Source organism: Lagopus leucura, unplaced genomic scaffold (assembly GCF_019238085.1).
Source record: "Lagopus leucura isolate 7727_CA_CO unplaced genomic scaffold, USGS_WTPT01 Super-Scaffold_100021, whole genome shotgun sequence".
In the NCBI taxonomy this organism is placed as follows: Eukaryota; Metazoa; Chordata; class Aves; order Galliformes; family Phasianidae; genus Lagopus; species Lagopus leucura.
In genome coordinates this window covers 1,734,881-1,757,374 of record NW_024962274.1, presented here as the reverse complement: position 1 = coordinate 1,757,374, position 22,494 = coordinate 1,734,881, and the positions used below count along the sequence as shown (strand labels likewise).

Here is a 22,494-nt window from a genome sequence, read left to right as displayed (position 1 = left end):
TATGTATCAGAACAGCAGTGTCACCATTGGCCACAGGACTGAAGCCAACGAAGGAGCGAGGCTGTGCTGCATCCTTACCGTCCACGTTGCAGACTTTGCTGTGCTGGACTGTTGAAATGATACATCGAAGCTGTGAGGTCCTGGGTAGTCTGTGTTGGAAGGGATGGCTGGGGAGGGCGAGAGGGCATCAAAAGTGGAGCTGGGCTGGGCATAAGGCGAAGGGGCCGTGACGCTGTTCTGCGCGTGCTCCGTGTTGTAGGGGCTGGTAGAGGAAGAGCCATTCTGAATCTGCTGGTCCATGCTGTTTAGGAGCCCCAGGTTCGTGTACTGCGGCTAGAGGCAAAGAAATGCACAGAAGGAACGTTAGCAAGGACCAGCTTGATGCAGCGTGGACATCATGATCTCAGCACCACCCTGTGCGTGTCATTCAATAAGGAAGGGTATTTGCAGAGAAGATACTCCATTTTCCATCAGTGACTGAAAGACAAAGAGGTAAAGCTTCATGCAGCCACACAGTAGATCAACAGTATGGAACAGAGCTGGAAAAAAAAGACACACCATGCACACAATGAAGAGGTGATTCACAGGGCAGCGAGCCATCACAGGGGGCAGGAACCCTGTGCCTAACAACACCCAAACCCAGACCAGGTGGAGGGAAGGCTAGTACCTGATACAAACCATCGTTTTGTTACAGTGAAACCAGCTGTATCATGCACAAGGCTACATTGTCTCATGTTCTACCTAAAGACTGCTCCTTGTAGATCAGATCCCACCACGCATATTGACATTTTGGACACCTGTATCAAGTGGTAACTGCATGGCTACGCCATTGGCAAAGGTGCACAGCCTTCAAAGCATGCTTGTAGCCAGAAAACAGTCAGACAGCAGCACAGAGGAACTGAAGGTATCATGCCAAGCAGGAGCAGCTCACTGCATGCAACATTTCCCAGCGTGCCTACAGCATCAGCAGCTGCACACCACACAGCACTTAAGCAGACACTGTTGTGCCCCAGAAGTATCCTCCAGCTACAAATGACAAATAAAACATCAAAAAAGAAGGCTACAGGACAAAGTACAGAAATACAGAGGTTAGATCAGAGAGTTTGGCAGAGAAGTCAGATGTCCTAAAGACTATACACAGCCCTTGTTCCGCACCTCCAAGAGTTGAGAGGGGGGAAAAAAATTCAGAGAAGGGCAACAAGAATGAGCAAACCCATTCAATGCCCTCCTGCAATCTAACAATTCAGTAAACCAGGATCCTTCTGACAAAGGAAGGAGAAGTGAAACGAAGTATGATAAAAGTGGATAAATTCCTTGAAAGAAAAGAAAAAAAGTGCTAAGTTTCCTTGAACATCAATTCTAAGACTGTGAAACACAAGGACAAGAAAGTATCACAGGCAGGATTCTGGTTCACACACAGCTTTAAGTACCACATCACTGCTCATCATGATCTGTAAGGGAATAAGGGAATGAAAGGCTATCTACTGAACTCCCCACAGACTATGGACAAGGCACACAACCTCCTGTTTCTCCAGTCATTTCAATCATGGAAGAACAGACTGGTTCCCTTCCAAGGATAAATGCCCTCCCTGTGCTCAGGAACTGTACGCTCTCAGCTGTCCCTTTCAAAAGAAGGTGGTAAAGCCACCACAGAACTCTTCCTTGCTCAATATCCCTGGAAAAGGCTGCTATACCATTGAGCCTTTAATTAAAGGCCCAAGGCGAGACTGGTGTTCTTGGGTCTTCAGTGAGGCATGCAGGACCTACCACAAAGGGTACAGCTTGCTACTAGGAGAAGGAAAAGATCTGGTAGGGAACAACGTAGGGAACTCATTATGGGATGGTCTGCAGAGAGACCAAGCAAAGGAAGGATGGCTGGATCTCTCCCTTGCCCTGCCAGCAGCACACGGTGTCCTTACACAAGTCACTTTGCCTCCCCCTCCACCCATGGCCTACTTCAGGCTGCAAGGTCTGCAGGGCAAGGATTGCTCCTTACTATGTAAAAAGCACTCCACTTAATGGGCCTTCACTTTGACTAAGGCCTTCAGGCAGCAGAGTAATAAAAGCAATTACATATTGAGCCCTAATCCTGGGTGAAGCAGCGACTTTGTTGCCTCAGGTTAGTAATTTACCCTTGCTGCCTCAGTTTCCCCATCTGCAGCAGAAGAGAAGACAGTGGCTGACCCAGTACTTGTGTTAGATGGCTGAGCCCACAACTGGGCTCAAAGCACGCTAAGTAGCTGTCACAGGAGGCAACAACCCAGACTGGATCTTCCTCTCAAAGGAGAGATTGCAGCTTCAGCAAAGCAGATGACCGTTACATCTTACCTGCACAGGCAATCCAACAACCAAGACCTATTTAACAGACTGTGTTTTTGCTGGAGCTGGATGCTGATACACAGTGCCAGGAACATTCTTTTTGTTGGTCAATGTTTTTTGCATTCAGTTAAAAAAAAATATCTATCTATCTATCTATCTATCTATCTATCTATCTCTATACACAAGAAACCCAACCTCTCCATCCTTCTTCTTCATCATACAAATAAACAGCAAAACAGATTTTGGGATCATTTACCCTAAATTAGTCCCACACCCCTGATTCTAACAACACCTAAAGACTCCTCAAAAAAAAAACCAAAAAAAAAAAAAAACCAAAAAAAAAAAAAACCCAAAAAAAAAACAAAACACAACAGCAAGAATACTGCTCAGTTGTTTTATTTCTCATGGAGATTAGCATCAGACACACTCCCTAACCAGTCCAATGATGAAAAGGCAACTGTGATGAAAACAGTCTCCTACAGCAGCTCAGACAGACAGAAAAACAATAGTGCTTTAGCTTTCACTTAGACTGTTCCTTCCAATCCCAAGCTACTCAAAACTGTGGGGAAGGATGACCAAACAGCCAGCTGATGTTAACAAGACAGCACCATCAGGAAATGCTGAGGGTGCTGCCTGGACATCAATTAAAAAAAAAAAGTACCCCATTAAAATTCAAGATATCCTTATGAGAATCAAAGATCCTTTACATTCCATTCAGTCCAGGAACCATCTGTCTAAATGTTACCAGCAGAGCAGCCATTCCACCACATTTATATGCTCACATGCCACAGCCAAATGCCATGTCCCCATTTGCTCTTTAAATAACTATTAATCTCCTCGCATTTATCCCAGCGTTGACACAATCAGCTGTTGGCCTTCCCTTCTCCCCTTTGAGTCCCACCAGCTTTTCACCTTCCCCGGCCCCTCATCCCCCCCCCCAGACAGGTGCTCTCGCCCCGGTGACAAAGCAAGCTTGCTGGCTTTGAGCTAAACCTGCCAGCTATGCCCCAAAGCTGAGCTGTGTGCGCTCGAGGGGTCAACATCTGAATTGCTTGCAAGGCCTCTGGAGGAATCAGATAAGGCTTTTGGAGGCACACGCCTCCTGACAGCACAACAATTAGAGGGGCAGCAGGCCCAGGAAGGCGCACGCTGGAATCCACCCGTACAGCAGCTCCTGCTGCAATAAAACTGCTCTGGCCCAGCAAGGCTGATGCCGGTGAGCGCTGGTGAGAACAAAGACATCAAGGGTGGGCACAGCTGGAAGGCATCACCCTCCAAGGGAGTCTGCTGCTGGGCATATATCTGAACACACACAGCCTCCCCTCGCCATACAGAAAGAAGGACAACTGTGTTTAATTCAGAAATAGATTCTTGCCTACATTGATGGCCCCAAATTTAGGTCACATTCTGGTTTTCGTGTAGGGTTGTTTGAAATGACTGCGGGATCCAGCCCCAACAATGATGCCTGGCAAAGCAAGAGTGCTAGCTGGTTGGAAATGGCAAGCATGCAGAGCTGAAAGCACAGATTATCAAGTTCTTAAGCCTTTGTTCTCTATTTTGTTCCCCCCCCACCAAGTTTCTGGAATCATTAATAACCAGTAAAACACCGCAAAACCTTCAGGCAAGTTTAACTGCAAATAATTAGAGAGATACAATTATATCCTAGATTACGTCTTTTGGAACATCATTTCAATAACATATCTTGAGCTACCAGTTTCACTTCCTACATCCCATCGGCTCTGCTTTCAGGTTTTCATGCTAACTCACACTTCTGGACAAGCAAAGCCACAGTTTCACTGGAGATGCTGCTGAATTGAAAAAGCTGCAAAATTCTTTAATCCCAAATCCAGCTGCACTGGGGCATCTGCCACAAGAGGGCAATACAAATGCTGCACTGCACAAGGCAGAGCTGGTATGCCCAGAAAGGTTCCCCAGATCACCCGAATTGAGAGCCTCCTCTACAGAACGAGTGCTTTATTGCTTGTACCTCACTTTACAATCCAACATGTTAAAAGGTAAAGCTACAGATGCATCTGCAAAGAGATCCTCCCATTACTACTGCATGAAGGAAGTCACACAAGTGATTACAAAGAGACTTCTCACACACACACACACACACACACACACACACACACACACACACAGAAAAACACAACCAAAAAAACACATTTCTAGCCATTAACTACTCAGTTATCAGTATCTCACAGCTTTGGTATTTTTCCACTTGAAACAATGAAAAACTCACCAGCTTCACACATAGAAAACACTGCTGGCTGCATCCCTACCTGTCAAAACCCCTCTCCACATCTCCATAGGAACACATATCCCACACTTAGTCTTTGTTTTTAGCCACTGGGCCTAGATGGCTAAAAAGCACTGTCCAGCTACTGAGAAAGCCTTGCAAAACACCACGATTGGGGCTTATTCTCCCAAGATACAAGATTCCAAAATCAATATAGCAAAATTCCACAGATATTAGCAACAAGATTTTGCAAGGCGTTTTGCTACTCTGGTGCTTTGTCCTTAACTGCACCACAACTGATGCACCAAGGCTTCCAGTTGAAGGTTACAGTGATATTTCAGATTCAGATTCCTGATGGAGAGGAGATCTTCTAGGAGCAGCAGGATAAATGTTTTCCAAAGTGCTTGATGCCTATCCAAAATACAAGACAGACACCTTAAGCTTATCAAGATAGATTTACATCAACTTAGTTTTTCAGACCTTCCCAAAGAAAGGCTTAGAAGGTGGAAATAAAGCACTTAAGCTCAACAGAAGTGCTTCTATCATAATTATTAATCAAGATCCTGCTGAGTGCAGAACTGTGCAGCTTTGTCAGTTGCTCAGAAGGCAGCTGATACAACACCCAATGTAGGCAAAGTGCTTGTGCCATTACAAAGAAGTGCCAAGAAATTAAGGGTTCCACCCATGCCCCTCAGCTAAGATCAGAACTGAAGCTGAAAGATAACTAACTCATCACAATGAGATGTATGATTTTGTTTTGAATCTCTAGCCTCTTTTCTCATCAAGAAAGACTGAAAAAACCTTCTGAACCAGTGATTCATAAAGATCTGTGAGAAAGAGCTCAGGACTGCACATCTTTCAGGAGGAACACATCAGTTTGGACGTGGTCCCCTCCTGGCCATGAAGAAGGAGCACAAAGTCACTGCAACAGCAGCTCAGGCCCAGATGCTTGCTGAGAGCCCCGGTGCTGGCAGCAGGTCACACAGCCTCCATGCTCCTCCAACTCTACTTCTGAAGTGGAAACAAATCCAGTGGGCTATTTTGAAGAGTCTTCCTTCCAGACTAACAGCACAGCTAAATACATCAAACATTTAGAAGCCCTCAGATAAAATGATAACGCACTCAACGTGAAGAGTGAGCAACCAAATACCTTTGGTCGAACCATAGGTATCAACACTTAACCAAGATATGAGCTTTAATGCCTGGGAACCTACGCTCTATTTATCAAAGGTCATGGACTTTAGCACTACATCAAATCGACTTAAGTTTTACTGCTTATTCCAGTAAAAGAGGCTACTTCACATCTGAGCAGTGTTACAGGCTTCCAACACAATGGGATTCACTGGACCAGAAGAGTTCCTGCAGTCAGCAAGTCCCATCTTGGCTCTTTGACCAGCCACAGCACAACCAGAGGTTTAACATCTCCTCAGCTCAATCCCACCTGTAAAGCAGGGAGCACAAGTATTTCTGCGTCCTGTTTTACTAAGAAGGGAATTTATTTGGGATTGACTGAGCTATTTGCAGAGGAAAAGCCTGGCTGATTTTCACTGGCACTGGCTATTCCATTGTGCATGTCAGCCAAAACCTGTACTCCTCAGGTTAACACACATGGCACAACTATAATGGCCATACCCAGCAAACTGCAACCAGCATGTTTCTATTCAGACAGCTCTGTTAACAGCAGCAGAACTTCTCATGTGAGGAGTCGAAGTTCAAAAAAGCAGGTATTTTTAAGCTTAGAAAATAACTCGGGTCAATGAAACACAACACAAGCCCAAGTTCCTGAGCGCCCAGAGGGCTGCAAGCTTTGGAGTTTTCTTATTCCCCCCTAGCTGTACTTGTTTTCCTTTTTAACTAAACTCTGAGTTTTGCCCCTTGGTTAATTCATTTACTTTAGCTCAGCAAGAAATATTTTTCAGCCAGAAGCAGGGTGCTTTTAAAACAAGCACAGCCCAAAGCAGGAATGCCTGTAATTCCTGGCTCCTACCACCTGCCACAGGTTCAGGTAGGAGAGCTTGTCCAACTCAAGGATTATCAGGATGACAGTGCATCCCATTTCACAGTAAATCTGGATATCCTGTACTGTTCAAGTATTTTAACTGTTTTCCAATGCATATAAAAATACTACTACTGAATTCCTAAAAGCTGTATTTTAGGCCTTTAATGGAAAAAAAAAAAAAAAAAAGACTCCAAACTGAGGTCCTTAAAAAAAATACCTCCTTGCACCAAAACCAATTTCATCACTGAACACCAAATCATTTCATGCAGACTTCCATTAGAGCATCTAGGCAATGCTTAGTTATTTTGAAAATGTAGCTACATTAAAATAGAAAAAAGCCCCAAATCCATCCTATTGCACCATACTCTGTCATTTCTTTACTCAGTTTGTGCTCAGCAATCTATTTGGCATATAATAGAAAACACATAAGCAGAGGAAGAAGAAATATCATATCATCTCTGTGAGATGCCAGACATAATGGGACATGAGAACTCCATGATTTTAAAGCAAACTGATTTATAACCCCAAACACTTAGCTTCCTAAGGCTAAAACAGAGACCAAGAGCTTCCCTACGTTCTCCTATTACCAGCTGGACAACATCATGTCAACAAAGATCTGAAGAGCCAGAAAGTACAGACTATTTGGAAAGGCTCCCCTTATGCTCCCAAGAGATGTAAATGTAACTGAAGACAACAACTTACAACAGGAAAAACAGAAGAAGCAAGGGGTGTTTTTTTGGTTGCTTTTTTTTTTGGCCTAATTTCAGCGACTGAGTGATTGCAGGACCACAACTCGGCAGAAATGCTGTGTGTCAGGTTGGTAAGTAAGGTCAAAAGTCGGATCAAAGAAAAAAGGTGAGCTTTAAATATCAGGCAAACAGATTAAAATTCTAAATTGGGGGGTGGGTGAGCTGGAGAGGAAGACTTCAGTAGCTGATTAAAGCTGCCTTGTTTCTTGAACTCTTAACTGAGTGGTAATCATTGATGGTTATCAGTCATTTCAGACATGCAGCATTTTATTGCGCTGAGAGGGCAGCATTCGGCTGGACAGGATATCTGTGTGTCATCCACACTGAAAGGCAGCGGACACTAACCAAAGTATGGCCATAGGGCACAAAGACAATGAGTAATCGGGGTCAGAATAGCACCAGGGATTGCAGTTAACTCCCAAATTTGTCGTTTTGCTAAATAAAACCAGAGCGCATCAGCTCTCAGCCAGCAAGGTAGAATACTTCAGCTAGGTAACATTTTAGTCAGAACGAGAAATTCAGATCATCTGCAAGTTAAATAAATCAAACAGTTAAAAAAAGCCAAAGAAACCACACAAACCCCCACACCCACTCTTTGAAGCATGGTGCAGCTACAGAATATAAGAATTCAGAAAGAGTTACAGGAGGGCAAAGGGCAAATTAAAACAAGTTAAAGCAAGCACAGAAAAAGGGTTATACTGTGGCACCAGAGTCCCCATGGATTAAAAGGAACATCTACTGGGTTTTCTATGTTATTTGGCCACCTCATCAATCCAGAACAGAGCACACGGGATGGCACTCTCAAAAAGCCTGAGACACCAAATAACACAAGCAGCACCACTGACTGAGAAGCTTTTAAGATTGAGTGGGGGAAATCAAGAGGACTGGCTGCCAAATCCTAATTATGCCCCAAATGCAAAGAATAAAAGGAGGCAGGGCTTTGTCTTCCAACATATGGCTTTATCTGGTACGTTAAAGTAGCTGCTGTCCTGTAGAGGTACAACACCAGAACACCCCAGAAGCCAGCCTTCAAGAATGAGGCGAGCGTGCATGCAGGTACGCATGAAGTGCACGCAAAGGCTGGGCTTCTTCCACGCCGCCTTCACTGCATCAGCCTTGCAACCCTCCAGAATATTTTCCCCACCATTTAAATGACATTACCACAATGCATTCATAGAATTTCCACAAAGCTGTTACAGACCCTCCAGTGTCTAATAACAATCAAAATCACCTTCCAGCATTTCCCTCGCTGTGACTTCAGCACACACTAAAACAAATGGTGCCACAAGCACTTAGGGCCAGGCACAGGTTTGGCCATGTACCTCTGAGACACTGAACTGAGAAGTCGATAGGTTTGTTGTTCAGTACAGAATCACGTCAGCAAGACAGTGAGAACTTTTTCAGAGCAGGTTCCATTATTTTAGTAAATGCTTCTAACTGCAAGGTATTTCTAGTTATTTGTGGTCACCGCAGCTGCGTGCAGTTTCAGCAGCAAAATAGAGAAAGGGGTTCTAGATTTCCGGGTGACAGCATGCCCATCAGTTTCCATTCATATTTAACTCATTACTCCTCCAAACTGAATATTCAGATAGTTTCAGACATAGAGCACAGTGATCCAATAAAGGCAGTTTTCTCACTTTATTATTCAACTAGTAGTTTCCTGCTTGCAAAATGACTAATATTTTTTAGATCAAGTGCAGACAGTATATTTTCTAGTTTCCTCTTCAAGAACTTGCTTATCTGCTGCTGAAAGGGGGGTTAAAGGAAATTCACCTACTGACTTAATCCACTCAGTCATCATCAGAGCTCCTGAAGGAGCAACAAAATAAAAACAGAGTAAAACTATAGTGTAAGAAATCACAGTAAAGGCTTGCAGAGGCTACTAATGATTTCAGAAACAACTTAAATTTGTAGAATCTGATCTCTGCAGAGCAGCCTGTCAGAATTTTATTCTTTACTTTGAGCAACTGCACCCCCAAAAGGTATTTTCTGATGACCACAACAAAAGTTTACTTAAAAAATAAAAACCAAGCAAGTTTAACTAATCCTCTCCTTATAGCAGAGACATTCACTGGCTGACTTGACGCTTATTAACAGCATACTTATACTTTGAGAGTTCCTACAGTTCTGTTCACACCAGCTCCTGAGGCACCGCACCAGTCCTACACATCAGGTCCCTCATGTAGCTGGACTTGAGCTCTGTGCTGCAGGGATTTCCCCTTAAGCAGCATGCCCAAGAAGCCTAGCACTGCACCTCCTCCCTTCTCCCTGCTCCCAGAAGTCAGCAAGAGTCTTTGTATTTACTTCCTAGATGTGGATTAAAACTAAAAGATCCATATCTGCCGAGACACAATCCATCCCTTTCATTCCCAGACACTACCCCACCATAAAATATTTCTCCCTAAACTGGGCGTTTCCTCCCACTCTCTTGCCCTTGGTAAAAACGTTCATCTTCTTGCCATCTTGAGGAAGTTGGACACATCTCAAATTTCACCAGCCCCCTTGTATACCACTTCCCAAAGTCCTTGGGGGGAAGTTTAAATCCGGATCCAAACTCTGGAATCAATCCCAGGAGACTGCCAGGCTCCAATCAATGCATTAATTTTCAAGCATGCTCAGCCTTGCTGCTTGGGTCCACTTCCAAACAGAGGATGACTGGGCACAGCCTCAGAAACACATCGCACCTCAAGCCATCTATTCTAGACATCAACACGCACATCCTGGTTAAAACACTGCTCCTTTAGTTGTACCATTCAGGCTCCAGGTGAAACAACAGCAGGCAGAGGATTTGCAAAAAAAAAAAAAAAAACCAGATATCAGTGAGCATTCTTGGCTCGACTCCCAAATCACTCAAACCTGGTACAATTAAAAAACAACAAAAAAGCATCCCACGTTTTTGTTACTGCTCGTGCCCTATGAAAAAGGGAGCTTTCCAACAAGGAAGTTTAGACTCAAGCTACCAAAGATGATTCAACATCACTCTGCCAACACCAGAGAACTAAAACATGCCATGTACTTATCAGAGCCTTCTTGAACAATATCTCTTACAATTTTTCCTCTTAGTATTTATCTTTAAGTAAGACTGCAGTAATTTTAACCCCGTGCTGCTCTATTTTTTCTGTGCAGAAGGCAATGGCAGGCAGCTAAGCAAAACCTGGAAAGGAAAATCTCTCATCAGCTTTTCTTTAGAAGAAAAATCAGAACTTCTGCAGGAGTCAGCCTGGTTAAGAGAAACAAGTTCAACCCTATATTTCACCGCACTTTCTTCTCAGTAGCTTTCTGCCAAGTAACAGCCTGCATATTTTGGCTGCCCTGCTAAATCTTCATCCTATGGTATACCCCTATTGAAAAAGCTGCTCTTTATTCCCTCTGACAGGAACATCTTCTCACAGCAAAGCAAAGCCCTGATGGAAGCTCCACATGGGAGAGTGAGGACTGGAATATTTCTCATAAGTTACTGAATAATACAAGAAAACAACACAGATCAGGACGTTTTTGAAGAACGGCAAGTCGACTCACTTGGAGAGATCCATTCAAATCCCTAACTATGGATGGACTCAGGTATCACTAATGATCACAGTCTCATTTTGTTGTTAAGGCACTGCCAGCCGATGGCAGAGAATCTAGAAAACGTGTGCAACTGAAAAAAAAGTTGAACTTTGACACTCTTGGAAAATAACCTTTTTCCTCTTAATTCCATCTGATACCAAAAGTGACTTGACAGTAATGCAGGCCAATTTACACAAAGTTTGAGCTCTCTTCTCCACTAGAGAGGCTGAAGTGGAGCGTTACTGTTGGTATATGAGAAGCTGCTCTCCTTTCAGATGATTTATGCAACCTTGCTTTAAAAGAGTTGCGCTCATTTTATTGCCTACTCTGCACATTCTCAAGAAGCGTTGGAGGCAGTGCCAGAAAAATAACAGGGCTTAATAGTGTCTAGCACAAATCCATCGGTGCAAGAGTTCCTTTCTGAAGCGTTTCCAGATTTTTCAGTGGGAACATTTTGTAAATAGAACTTAAAATTTGCCTTGAGCCAGGCAACACCCGCTTTTATTCAGCCCTTCACGATAATGAAATAAGTAGTTTCTCCACTACCCATAGCCAACATCTTCCCGAGGAAGGAAAGCACAAAATACATGGTTTACAGGAGACACCCTCTCACATCCTACATCCATAGCTTTCCTGCTTCCCCATGGATCTTGCAGTGCTTCTGAAACATGTAAAACAAGGCCATGCTAGGAAAAACTCTTCTGCTAGGCATAACTTGGCAGATGCAACCCAAAAGGCTTCCACCAGATGGGCAAGGATGCATTTCAGAGGCAGACAAAGCTCCCTTTTGTTTTTCTCCATGCTTTTCTTCTTTCTCCTGTCCCTGAGCAATTTCACCTGACTTAAAATCATTACTTATTAATTTTAAAAAGAAAGTGAAAAGAAAGAAGATACACTCCTAAGGAAGCCATGCAATAGGACAGTAAAATAGTCTGCTTGTGGTAGAAGAAATGCAGAGAACTCAGCTGTCGGTGACAAAACAAAACAAACAAAACCAACAAGAAAACACCCCACACAAGTGAAAAAAAAAAAAAGAAAAAAAAGACCACCATTTATAGTCACCAATTCAAGAAAACCACCCTCACTTCAATGGCTGCTCCTTTACATTGACTTCTTTTTCTTTTTACTATAGAAAGTATTTAGAATTGGTTTCTTCCCAAGTGAAGCAAACTAATAATTTGCCAACTGCAAAAACATCTTGCCCCAACACTCATCCTCAATTTAAGCAAAGGATTAGAAATTGCATCTCCATTTTACAATCTGATGTCCAGTACCAACGCATTACTGTGCAAACCACAGTATGTTACTGAGCAATAATTTTGCACAGACTACCCTAATTTCTGCAGATGTACCACACAGCACCGTCAGAAGTTGAGGCTGTGCAGACAGAACATCATCTGGTTTCATTTCTGTCTATTAACAAACAATCTTATTCAATTATTCCACCCACATACAGTTTCAATCATTCATTTCTGAGCTATACCCTATGACTGCGGAGGGCCAGTCCAGATCCTCTGCCTAAAGCTAGGAGGATTTTTTCAAGTAACAGTTCCAATTCACTACCCTACAAAGGATCATGTCAGTTCCACTATCAGTGCTGCTATCACCCAAGCTTTTATGTATCATGTTACAAAACAGAAGACCACCCATGACATGACAAACCTGCTCTGATAGTAAACAATTAAACCCTTGCATGACACAGATCCAGCTCTTGCCCTTCCCCGTGTTTCCTCTGTTGAGTGGTCCTCCTATTTCAGCTGGCAGGGGGATGGGAGCATGTGGCAAAAGGTGTATCTCAGCTTCCTGAGACCTCTGGACTGCTTCAGTTTCTTTACCAGAAAACCAACCACTTCAATTCTCCAAAAAGATAAGGTATATGCAAGTCTACTTCTCCAAAAAGATAAGGTATATGCAAGTCTACTTCAGCTTTTCTATTATAGGACAAAGATCTGCAACTGAGGTGTTCAAACCTCTCAGAGGAAAGGGTTGGCTATACAGAGCCTCTACATCCTCACAGAAGACCTCTGCAGTCTAGGATAAGCTACTCATATCACAAGCTTGCACAGAAGACATCATATGACAAAAAACTTAGTTCTTTAAGTACAATTACAGCAAAAAATGAGGGGTGAATAGTCAAGAAGCATCTTTGTCATCGTCCAGCTGGCAAAAATGTAATCCTCAGTGCACCTCCTTACTTCTTGCTCATAATGAGGCCTGCACCCAAACAGGCAGGTTTGTTAGTATCATCTTAATATTCAGAAGCCACTGAAAGGCATGGTGCTCCTACCTGAACCCTCCACTGCTCAGAAAGAAGTTCCCTCCCAGGCACTGGGAGTTAACATCTCCCTAATCAGAGGTGGCTGAACTCCAGGACACCTTCACAAATGGAAGGAGGAAAAAGACAGGTCTGCAGGAAGGGAGGACAGTGGTTCCCTTGGGAGTGACCAGGTGGCCTTCTCCCAAAATTCCTTCCTTTACCCTAGGCCTGTCTGAGGGCCACAGAGCAGGGTAAGACAGAACAGCGGCGACCAATGCCGCATCTCACGATCAGTCAAGGAAAGCAACACCAGAAGGGCCACAGCTTTGTCCTCTCAGGTGGTTGACAACCAAGTTCAGACAACAAGGGTGGTGAAACTCCAACCACACTTTTACCGCACACTGAAGTGGGTCATACTCAAAAGCCAGCTATATCTCAATTTCTAAATTCCTTAACCTGAAACTGTTTGCTAAAGCAACATCCCACACCAGTGCATGTTTCTCAGGCCTCACAGAGGTGGCCCAACTCCTTCAGGACATCCTTCCAGGCCACCCTACAGAACCGCCTGGCTGCTCCTGAAGAAGCAATACTCATACCCAGGGCACTACAGGTCAAACACACGCATTTCAACTATTAGTTCAAGTTTTTATTTATATAAACACACACTATATGAGATCCATCCTTCTTGAACAGGTTATTCTAACCTTGAATCAAAGTTGTTTGCAGCAATCCAACTACAGCCTTTTAAACTTCTAGCATGAAGGAATGTTGCCAAAAAGCCGTAACAGGAGAGCACTAGAGGTTTTAAAGTTTTGTCTGAAACTCATTTCCCCATTCCCCTCCCAAAACTATGATAAAAATCTTAACGGAAAGAGATGCTTTAATTTGCCTCTCTCCCACAAAGAGCAGGAAGATCTTGGGGAAGAAGGAGATGATCAAAATTCACAGCACACTTCTTATCAGCGTTTGAAGAAGTTATGTTTATTCTTTTGGCTGTGCCTTAATTTGATTTGAGCAAACACATTAATCTCTCCAAATCATCATCTCAGTCGTATTCCAGAAGAATCAGTCCCCAACGGGATCTCTTTACTGCTCTCATCCTCCCCATTCAGCACCCAAGAAAGGCAGATAAGATTGGACAGATTTACACATAGAATCATTAAGGTTGGAAAAGACCTCTAGGATTACCTAGTCAAGCTCACTACCTACCACCAATATTGCCCACTAAGCCACGTCCTTAAGTACCACATCCAAACATTTCTTGAACACCTCCAAGGACCCTCCTCATGGAGCACAGCCAGTTCACAAGTGCATCCCATCTGGGGCACATCTCCTTGCAGAAGTTTCTGCACAATACCTAGAACTGCCAGATAGAGAAACAAGGAAGGAGAGCAAACCAAGATCCCAAGATTCCTGCTAACCACCACTTCATCGTCCTGCTACATTCTAGCCATGCCACATATCCCTCCTGTTCACATCATCTACTCCAACATAAGGATCTCCAGAGCCACCAAGTCCAGCACTCCGCCAAAGAGCTCAATTGCTCTTACAATCAACCCAGATCAAACACTGGATTGCATTAAACTGCAACAAAAGCTTGGGGCAGGTCCCACCTCCAGCCTTCTGGCCTGCAACTGACTCCTCAAACCTCGCTCTCAACTTCCCTTAACCAAATTTTGCCTGCTTGGAAGCAACTCCTCATCTCACTGTGGCATTTGACACCACGCTCGCGGGCACAGACCTCACAGGGCCGCGGGCCACAGCACAAGCTTGCTGCCCTGACCACGCAGGCCTGGCCGGGCCTTGCACAAGGCTCACGCTGCAGGGCAGAGCGGGCAGAGGACAGCACCCATAAGGAGACAGCGCTGGAAGGCAGCGAGCATCCCAGGCACAGCAATGGGGAAGAGAGGAAAGGAAATGTGTTTCAATGGGAGGGAAGCCAACTGTTCGCCATTTTTAAGTCTGAGTTCAATAAACTGAAACTCCTACATCCACGCTGCTAGCTAAAGGTAGTTCCAGTTTTTTCTTTTTTATTTAACTTCTGGTGAAAGCTGACATCTTTTTTTCAAGCCTAGGATGAGCAAGGTTCATCAGGACGCATTCTCACAGAGGTCACAGGTCTCCATCTCACTCAGAGGGCTGCTATAAGGGCTGCTATATCAGTAATAAAGCAAAGTCAGCGCTAATCGCATTTTCCTTCCACAGCGTTCAACGCTTCACTGAATGAACAAAGCCAGCGCATCAAGATCAAATGTAAGAAGGGGAAAAAAAATATATAAGGGAGCTAAAGCCTCTTACAAGCCTCCCCTGCTGCTACAGCAAGCGGCATTTAAGCGGAGCACGAATGCTCCCGAGCGCATCGCTTCTGACAGATGAGCCCAGCAAGTCAACCATGGGGACTCCACAGCCCCACCGCTGCTATTCAGCGAAAGTTGATCAGATAGCAGGAGACAAATAATGCCAAGCAAACACGCCAAGAAGTGCTCTCTCCCCATTTAAGAGTTTATAATTAACCTGAGAGAAAAAAAATAGTCACTACATTAGTGTCTTCTGGGCACAAGAGCATACCGTGTGCTTGCATACCCTGAAATACAGGAGACCTGGAAAACACACAGCTTCCAGTTTATCTGAGTTGCAAACCGCCATCCCAGGTGTGCAAGCCCCAAGCGTACATTTAACAGGCTTTTCCTCGCCAGCTATCGCATCCCCTATCTGCGCTCTCCACCGTGCAATTCCTATTTTGTTTTCTTTTCCAAGTGGCTGAGCTTCTGTCTGCTGCAGGTCCCACACCCCATGCCCTCCGCTTGAAGCATTTTCACCACGAATACACACGCACACATACAGAGAAGATTTTGCTGCATCGCCATTCTGACGAGTGTCAACACAGCTGCTGTCTCCACTGGAATGTAAACCAATATTGTTGTTAGATCTGCCTCAACCCCAGGTAACTTCCTTCAAAGATTTGCACAGTATGCAGCAATTCACTCAGCTTCTACCTTACAAAAACACCGATCTACTGGGCTAAAAAACAAACAAAAAAGTCTGTAGCTGAAGTTTGCGTTCCACTTGCACCCATACAGTGCAACAAGTCGCATCCATTGTGTGAGAATTCATCCCCACACAGTGTTTACGGATAGCCTGTATAAAGTATCTTGCTGCTGCTTCAAGACAAAAAGCATTAACAGCACCGTGTAAAGGAGTTATTGGGGTGGACGCTAACGCAACTCCTGCGGCAGAGAACCTCTGCACATATTACTTAAACGTAACCAAAGAATGGAATTAGAGAGTTTTTGGTTTATTTCCTAAACCCATTTTTAACAATGAGCAATTTTGGCAATAAAAAGACTAGCTAACGAGTTATAATGCACTCAACACAGATACTGCTCATACTGCTACAGGAATGCAAACTCTACGCATTGCATACAGTAAATGACTACTTTGCCTTGCTTTACTAACACAAAAAATTACATATTTTTTTAACTACATATATTTGGTTCATCAAGGCTCCCAAAAGAAATTTGCTGTCACAAACGTAAAGGCTTCAAGTTCATTCTCATTTCAATATCTAGCTCAGCAAACTCTACTTGCCATTTGGAAGGCGCAAAGTTTCAGAAAAATAAATGCATCTTGCATGCCTAACATGGGGACTACAGGGGTGAAAAGTTGCATGATTTCACTACAAATAAAATATATTAAAAGATATCACAGCTCAAACCTAGGATCCTTACCTCGCTATACTGGGACTGGGCATTGTTTTCCAGGTACAACATGTTAGCAGTCAAATTGATCAATGCTGCTGTTCTTTCTTCTGGCTCCAGGATTTTGACAAACACCTCCCACCCCCTAGAAGACCCTGAAAAGGTATGTGATGCTACTTGGAAGATAACAGGACTCGGAGTGTGCCTCTCTGCATAATTTAAGTTTCCCTTATATACCTAACTATAGGCGAGGAGGAGGAGGTGGGGCTCTCCTGCCTTACCTGTCCAATCTGTCAAAGTGCCACCTGGAGTCCTCCACTCCAATGGAGAGAGGCCTCTCCCAGCTCATTAAGTAGTTAGAATTCCTTATCACCAATCTCTAAAAAGCAAAGGGAAGGAGGGGGAATGACAAAGGGGGGGAAAAAAAAAGGAAGAAAAGAAAGGAAACTACAACTTTCCCCTGTCACTTTTCGATGAGTTCAGAAACTCAAAATGCAGAGCTGCTCCCAAGCAGCTGCTCCGAAGAGCCTCTATTTATTTATTTTCTTAGAAGACTTTGGAGTTTTCTCAAGGCACAGCCTTGGCTGTGACCAAAGCCCAAACAGCTCGGGAAGACATTGAGATGCATCGCTGGAGACTGGGAGGGCAGCAGCACAGCCAAACCTCCGACTGCTGCAGCACTCAGCTTTTGGACAAGGCACTCAAGGGGCTTTCTGAGAAGCAATTCTTACTCCGTGCACCATAATTCAGACACATGCTCTGTCATCCACATGCTTTCATCCACGCTCATGGGACATAGCTGCTCTCTAGCTACATATCTTCCTCCTCTGCAATCGCATCTAATTCTGCAGTAAACTTTCAAATCACAATGGTTACAAATCAGAAAAGCAACTCAACCAGAGGGAGTCGTGATTTTGAGCTAGCACATGGGAGAAATCGCTGAGTAATCCTCAGCAAAAACCACCCGAACGCTGCACCCACAGCAACTAGAGATTTCAGAAAGACACTTCGGAGTGGGGAAAGCGATCTGCCCGTCTGCTTTACTCTGCGGCTGCACAAACCCCCCAGGATCCCACTCCGGCAGCCGTGCAGCAGAGCTGCCGGACCGCCCCGAGCCGCGAGTGGGATCCACCGCTGCCGTCTCTCCTTGCGTGGGATGCATAGAGAGAACAAAAGGCAGCTCTCCTCTCCTGTGCTTCGGGAAGAGCGGGGCGAGCTACAGCCGAAGAGGGGAAACAAAACGCCTTTTTAAAGGGGCGGGGAAGGGGGAGAGAGAGAGGAAACCGAACATCCAGATCAGAGAGCGGCCGCCCGCCCTCCCAGCCTAACGACGGTGCTCCAGACTTTGAGGACCGGCCGTGAAGCCGACCAGTGGCTAATTGCTAAGTACCCGCACTGCTGCAGCCGTTCGCAACGAAAACCTAGCCTCAGTGAGCAAGTGACCCATGGGAGCTGCGTAGAGGGAAGGAAAGTGAGGTCCCTAGCAGAGCTGCAACCCAAGCCCAGTCAATACCTCCTGCCAGAGAGCTGCTTCTGCTCTCTGTCACAACTCCTTTGCCTTCAGGCATCCTTTAACCTCAACGTCTTCGGGCACACGAGGAGGGGACATCAGTGTAAGCAGCCTGCACTGCTGCAAGCCTCAGATGCCTGCGCCAGCACAGGACAGAAAAAGCCACCCCTGGCTTCCTGCCACCCTGAATTAGAGGACACTGAGAGCTCCACCAGCTTCTTTTCTTCTGATAAAAATGGGACAAAACCACAGCCAGAGAGGAACCAACACCATAGCAAGCAGCAGAGGATCACAGTGCCTTCTCCATTGTGCAGGAGCTCCTCTCACCATGCAAAGAGCTGCAGCTGTCTCATTTAGCTCTAACCCTGCTAGTATGACATGGCAAATGCCTGCTGGCCACCTGAGCAACAGATTGCAAACATTTACCATGCATGTTACCCATTCTTTCTTGGGCAGCACAGCACAAAGAGGTGCCCCCAGGAACAGGGATTAGCATGGAACCCTCCCCAGCATCAAAAACCCAGCACAGCTGGAGTCCCACACATCCTCACTGCTCCTGAACCACCAGGAAAAGCCTGCTGAGCACAGAGCAGGTTTCCAACATCACAGGGACAGCTCAAGAGCCTGCTGCAGCCCCTTCATTTTCAATTCTGTTCACCTTTTCCAGCACTACAGGCTGATCTCAGTGCGTTTATGCGATCTCACCTGAGATGGGTACAAGCCAGAAAACCACATGTGCTAATCTGAAAGTATAGGCGAGGTTTGCAGGGAGCAGCCACAGCACCGTTAGCCAGGCAGGTCACTTCGCAGCACCACTGCAAAGTTTGCAGAGCTAGACATGAAGCTGCAAGTCACCTGTGGAGTTACAGCTGCCTAGCAGTGACGAAGTGGACTGGCATGGATGACAGGCAATTGTGACTCCTAAATATTATCAGGATTTAAGTTTTGATACTGATGCGCGAGCTCAAAAGCTATGAAGGGGAAGCACAGAAGGAGGCAAGACAAACACACATCTCCCAGCTTCAGCAAGCCACTGCAAAAACCTCATTTGCTAGTTGTGCTATGAAACAGAGAAGAACCTCCTTTTCCTCCTGTTCCAAGTCATTAACACAGCAGTGTTGTGTTAAGCATCTGCTATCTTCTGTCCCACAGGTGGCTGGAGGTGGCTGTGGGTGAAGCAACACCCAGATGAACTACATAGAGATGTGTGGAAGTTTATCCAAGGAGATCTGCATGTCAAACACGAGGAGAAATGTATATAGCATGAATAAATTGACATGTCAGCACAAATCCCTGCCCTCTGTACACACAGCCCTGACGTAGCTCTGTGTTTCAGAAGCATCAGCCTGTACAATCATCTTGAAGTGGATGCTGGACAAGTGGCCTTTTGCAGATCAGTCATCCTCAGGTGCCACAAAGGAGGTCTGTCCTCCTGTCACCCTAGCATAAGTGGCTGGAGGTAACAGCACCCACCAGAGCTCCCAGGCTGCATGCAGGAGACAGCAACCCCCTCAAAATAAATTTAAAAAAAAAAAAAAAAAAAAAAAGAAAGAAAAAAACTCCTTGTATGTATTCAATTCCCTCCTCTTAAAGATCAAAAAACAAGCCAACAATGGCGAGGCAGCATCTCACAGCTTTGGTCAGAGGCAATCTTAACTCTCTGAACTGTATACTGCTAAATGAACATCACAAAGCTAAAAGGACCCCCCTTCAAACTGCACTCTCACTTCCCAGCAATGGGATTCATTAATCTGAGCCTTTTGGACAGGTCTCCAAGGAAAACACTCTCAGTTCTGCTGTGACTGTGATGGCCTGAAGTCATAAGCAAGACAATCCTTGTAGATAGAGGTTGTAACCTATTGCACCAATCGGCTTAGCCAAAGAAAGCAAACCATTTGAGACAGAGACCTTCGTTCTGCGTGCTAAGATATATTATTCCTATTCACATTGCAACAAGGTTCAACTTTATTCTTTTAGTCCAGTGAGCTTCCCTCAATCCTTCCTCTCCTACAAAATGAAATTAGAAAATAAAGAAATAAATCAACCCAGAGCATTGGGTTTTGCAAAGCCTGCTGCTCAAGCTTTGCTTAGCTCGCTGATCTTAGACAAGCAAAGCAGCTCAGCCTTTGGAAGGGAAACCTCTCAACTTTTAAATAAAGTTACCTCCAATACCCTGCAAAACCAAAAATAATCATTACCAGTGAGATCTGAAAGTTTCAAGTGCAACCCTCCCAGGTCTGACTTCATTGCTCCAGAAAAACTCTGGCAATGCTTTGCAGCTCCCACTGGTATGCTGAAAAGTAAAGTAAGGCACAAACAAGACCCCTAGGTTTCCAGAATGAGGCATCAGCCAAGTCAAATCATCAATTCAAGTTTTTGTTTTGTTTATTCTTTTAAACAATTTACTTTCTGCATGCTCTTACATGGTCCATGCCAGCATCTCTGCCTGGTTACCATGAGCAAGACATCAATAAGCCTTCCTGAAAGCAAGGTAACCGTACTAAATCATGACAATTTAAAATACCATTGCCACAAGTCTTTAATTGTGGCATTAATTGGAGATTGTGTAAGTTCTTGGAGAGGAGAGGGGGGGGGAAATACACAAACTTGCCTGCTTGTTAGGTGGCTCATGTAGAATTTCCTGCACATCAAAGGGAATAACTCTGCTCAGACCTCTCCACTCTGTTGTAAAAATAGCAGCTGGATCAACCGCGTCACCACGGACCGTGACATCCACTCAGCTCAGAAATGTTTACAAATTAAGACTGAGATAACAGAAGGAGGAGGAAAAAATAGAATGCGTTTCCCCCCCCCTCATCTGAATAACTGCTGAATGCTCAAAACTGAGCCTCTGCCAATTAGCTTTGGGAGCTTTTCCAATGAAGACTTTATGGGGACACACACACACACACACACACACACCCCAAACCATAGCAGCAGGCAAAAAACAAAGATCACCCTTCCTTCCCAAATACCAGTGCAGAGGTATCAGCTGGTCTTCATTGCTCAAACCAAGAGAAGAGGTTAGGAAGGAAAAAAATTGTGTACTGAAACAGGGACTTTCCCCTTTAAAAAGTGTTATGGCAAGGCAAAATACAGAAGAAAAAACACCCAAAGAGATGCTGCTGACCCTGCCCACCATCAACCAGAGCAACTGGACGTGGCCTCGTGCACAGCCATCAAGCTACAGACATACCCTGATCACACTCACTATTCCAGAATCCTCTATTCCAAGGACTTCCAACTGCATTTTTCCCCATTTTGCAATGCATGGAAAAGACACCGACTTGCCTCGGGCAGGAGGGGAGCCCTGCTCCTGGTCTGCCTGAAGCACAGATCAGCTTCTCCCTTCCCAAAGGAGTCTGCCCTCCCCAAGGCAATCGGCTGTCACAACAGGTCTGCCCTCCGACCCTGGGTAAACATCTGCACACGCTGCTTATTTGAGCTCCTACAGCCTCGTTATCTCCCCAGAACACCCCCAGGGCTAATTAGAGAGTTAATGGCACCACATCAAGAGATAACGCTATGTGAGGGGAGCAGGGAGAGGGAAGGTGGAAAAGAATTGTGAAACAAAACCAGTTCTCTTCACAACCCCGGTGCAATATTGGTTTAGGAAGGACACACGCAGCCCCCAGGGACTCTGCCCCTGGGCTGCCAAGCTCCATTTAATAAAGCAGCAAAGACACTCCTCTGGAAAGATTCAGCTTTCCTGCCAAGATGATGCAAGGTCTCCACATCTTCCCCTACCAGCTGCACAGTCCAACCTCTCCAATCCTGTCTCCTGCTCCTATGGATATTCCCACCACAGCCAGCAGACTTGCCTCCCGAAGCTGGAGTACAACGCAAGATGGAAATCAAGCAAGATAATTTATTAATCAAAAAGCTTTCTGTTTTATTCCTGATTCTCCAGTTTTTCCTCACATTTTGGTACCTTAAAAACTCTTTAAAGACGAGTTGCTTTCTGCTAAAAATGCTCAGGAATGAAAGTTAACAACCTCCTGCAGAAAGAAACATTTCTAGGGCAGCTGATAAACCTGCAAAGCCACTGGCCAGAAGTGACACTTGTTCACTGGTAGGTACAAAACTATGGGTTAGCAGACATTGCATGACCTGGCCATGCAACTCTCTGCCACCAGTAGCACTTTTGCCTGAGTGACAGCAATCAGTGTTC

At 44.9% G+C, this 22,494-nt stretch overlaps 1 protein-coding gene across 3 annotated transcripts in view; it reads right to left on the bottom strand.

Moving 5' to 3' along the window:
• TP63 (tumor protein p63) overlaps positions 1 to 22,494 on the bottom strand; it is a 97,385-nt gene that overhangs the window by 48,354 nt on the left and 26,537 nt on the right. For all 3 annotated transcript variants that reach the window (XM_042878484.1, XM_042878486.1, XM_042878485.1), the window contains exon 4: positions 79 to 333. In XM_042878484.1, coding sequence (XP_042734418.1) covers positions 79 to 333 — 255 coding nt within the window. The remainder of the gene's footprint in view (positions 1 to 78; positions 334 to 22,494) is intronic.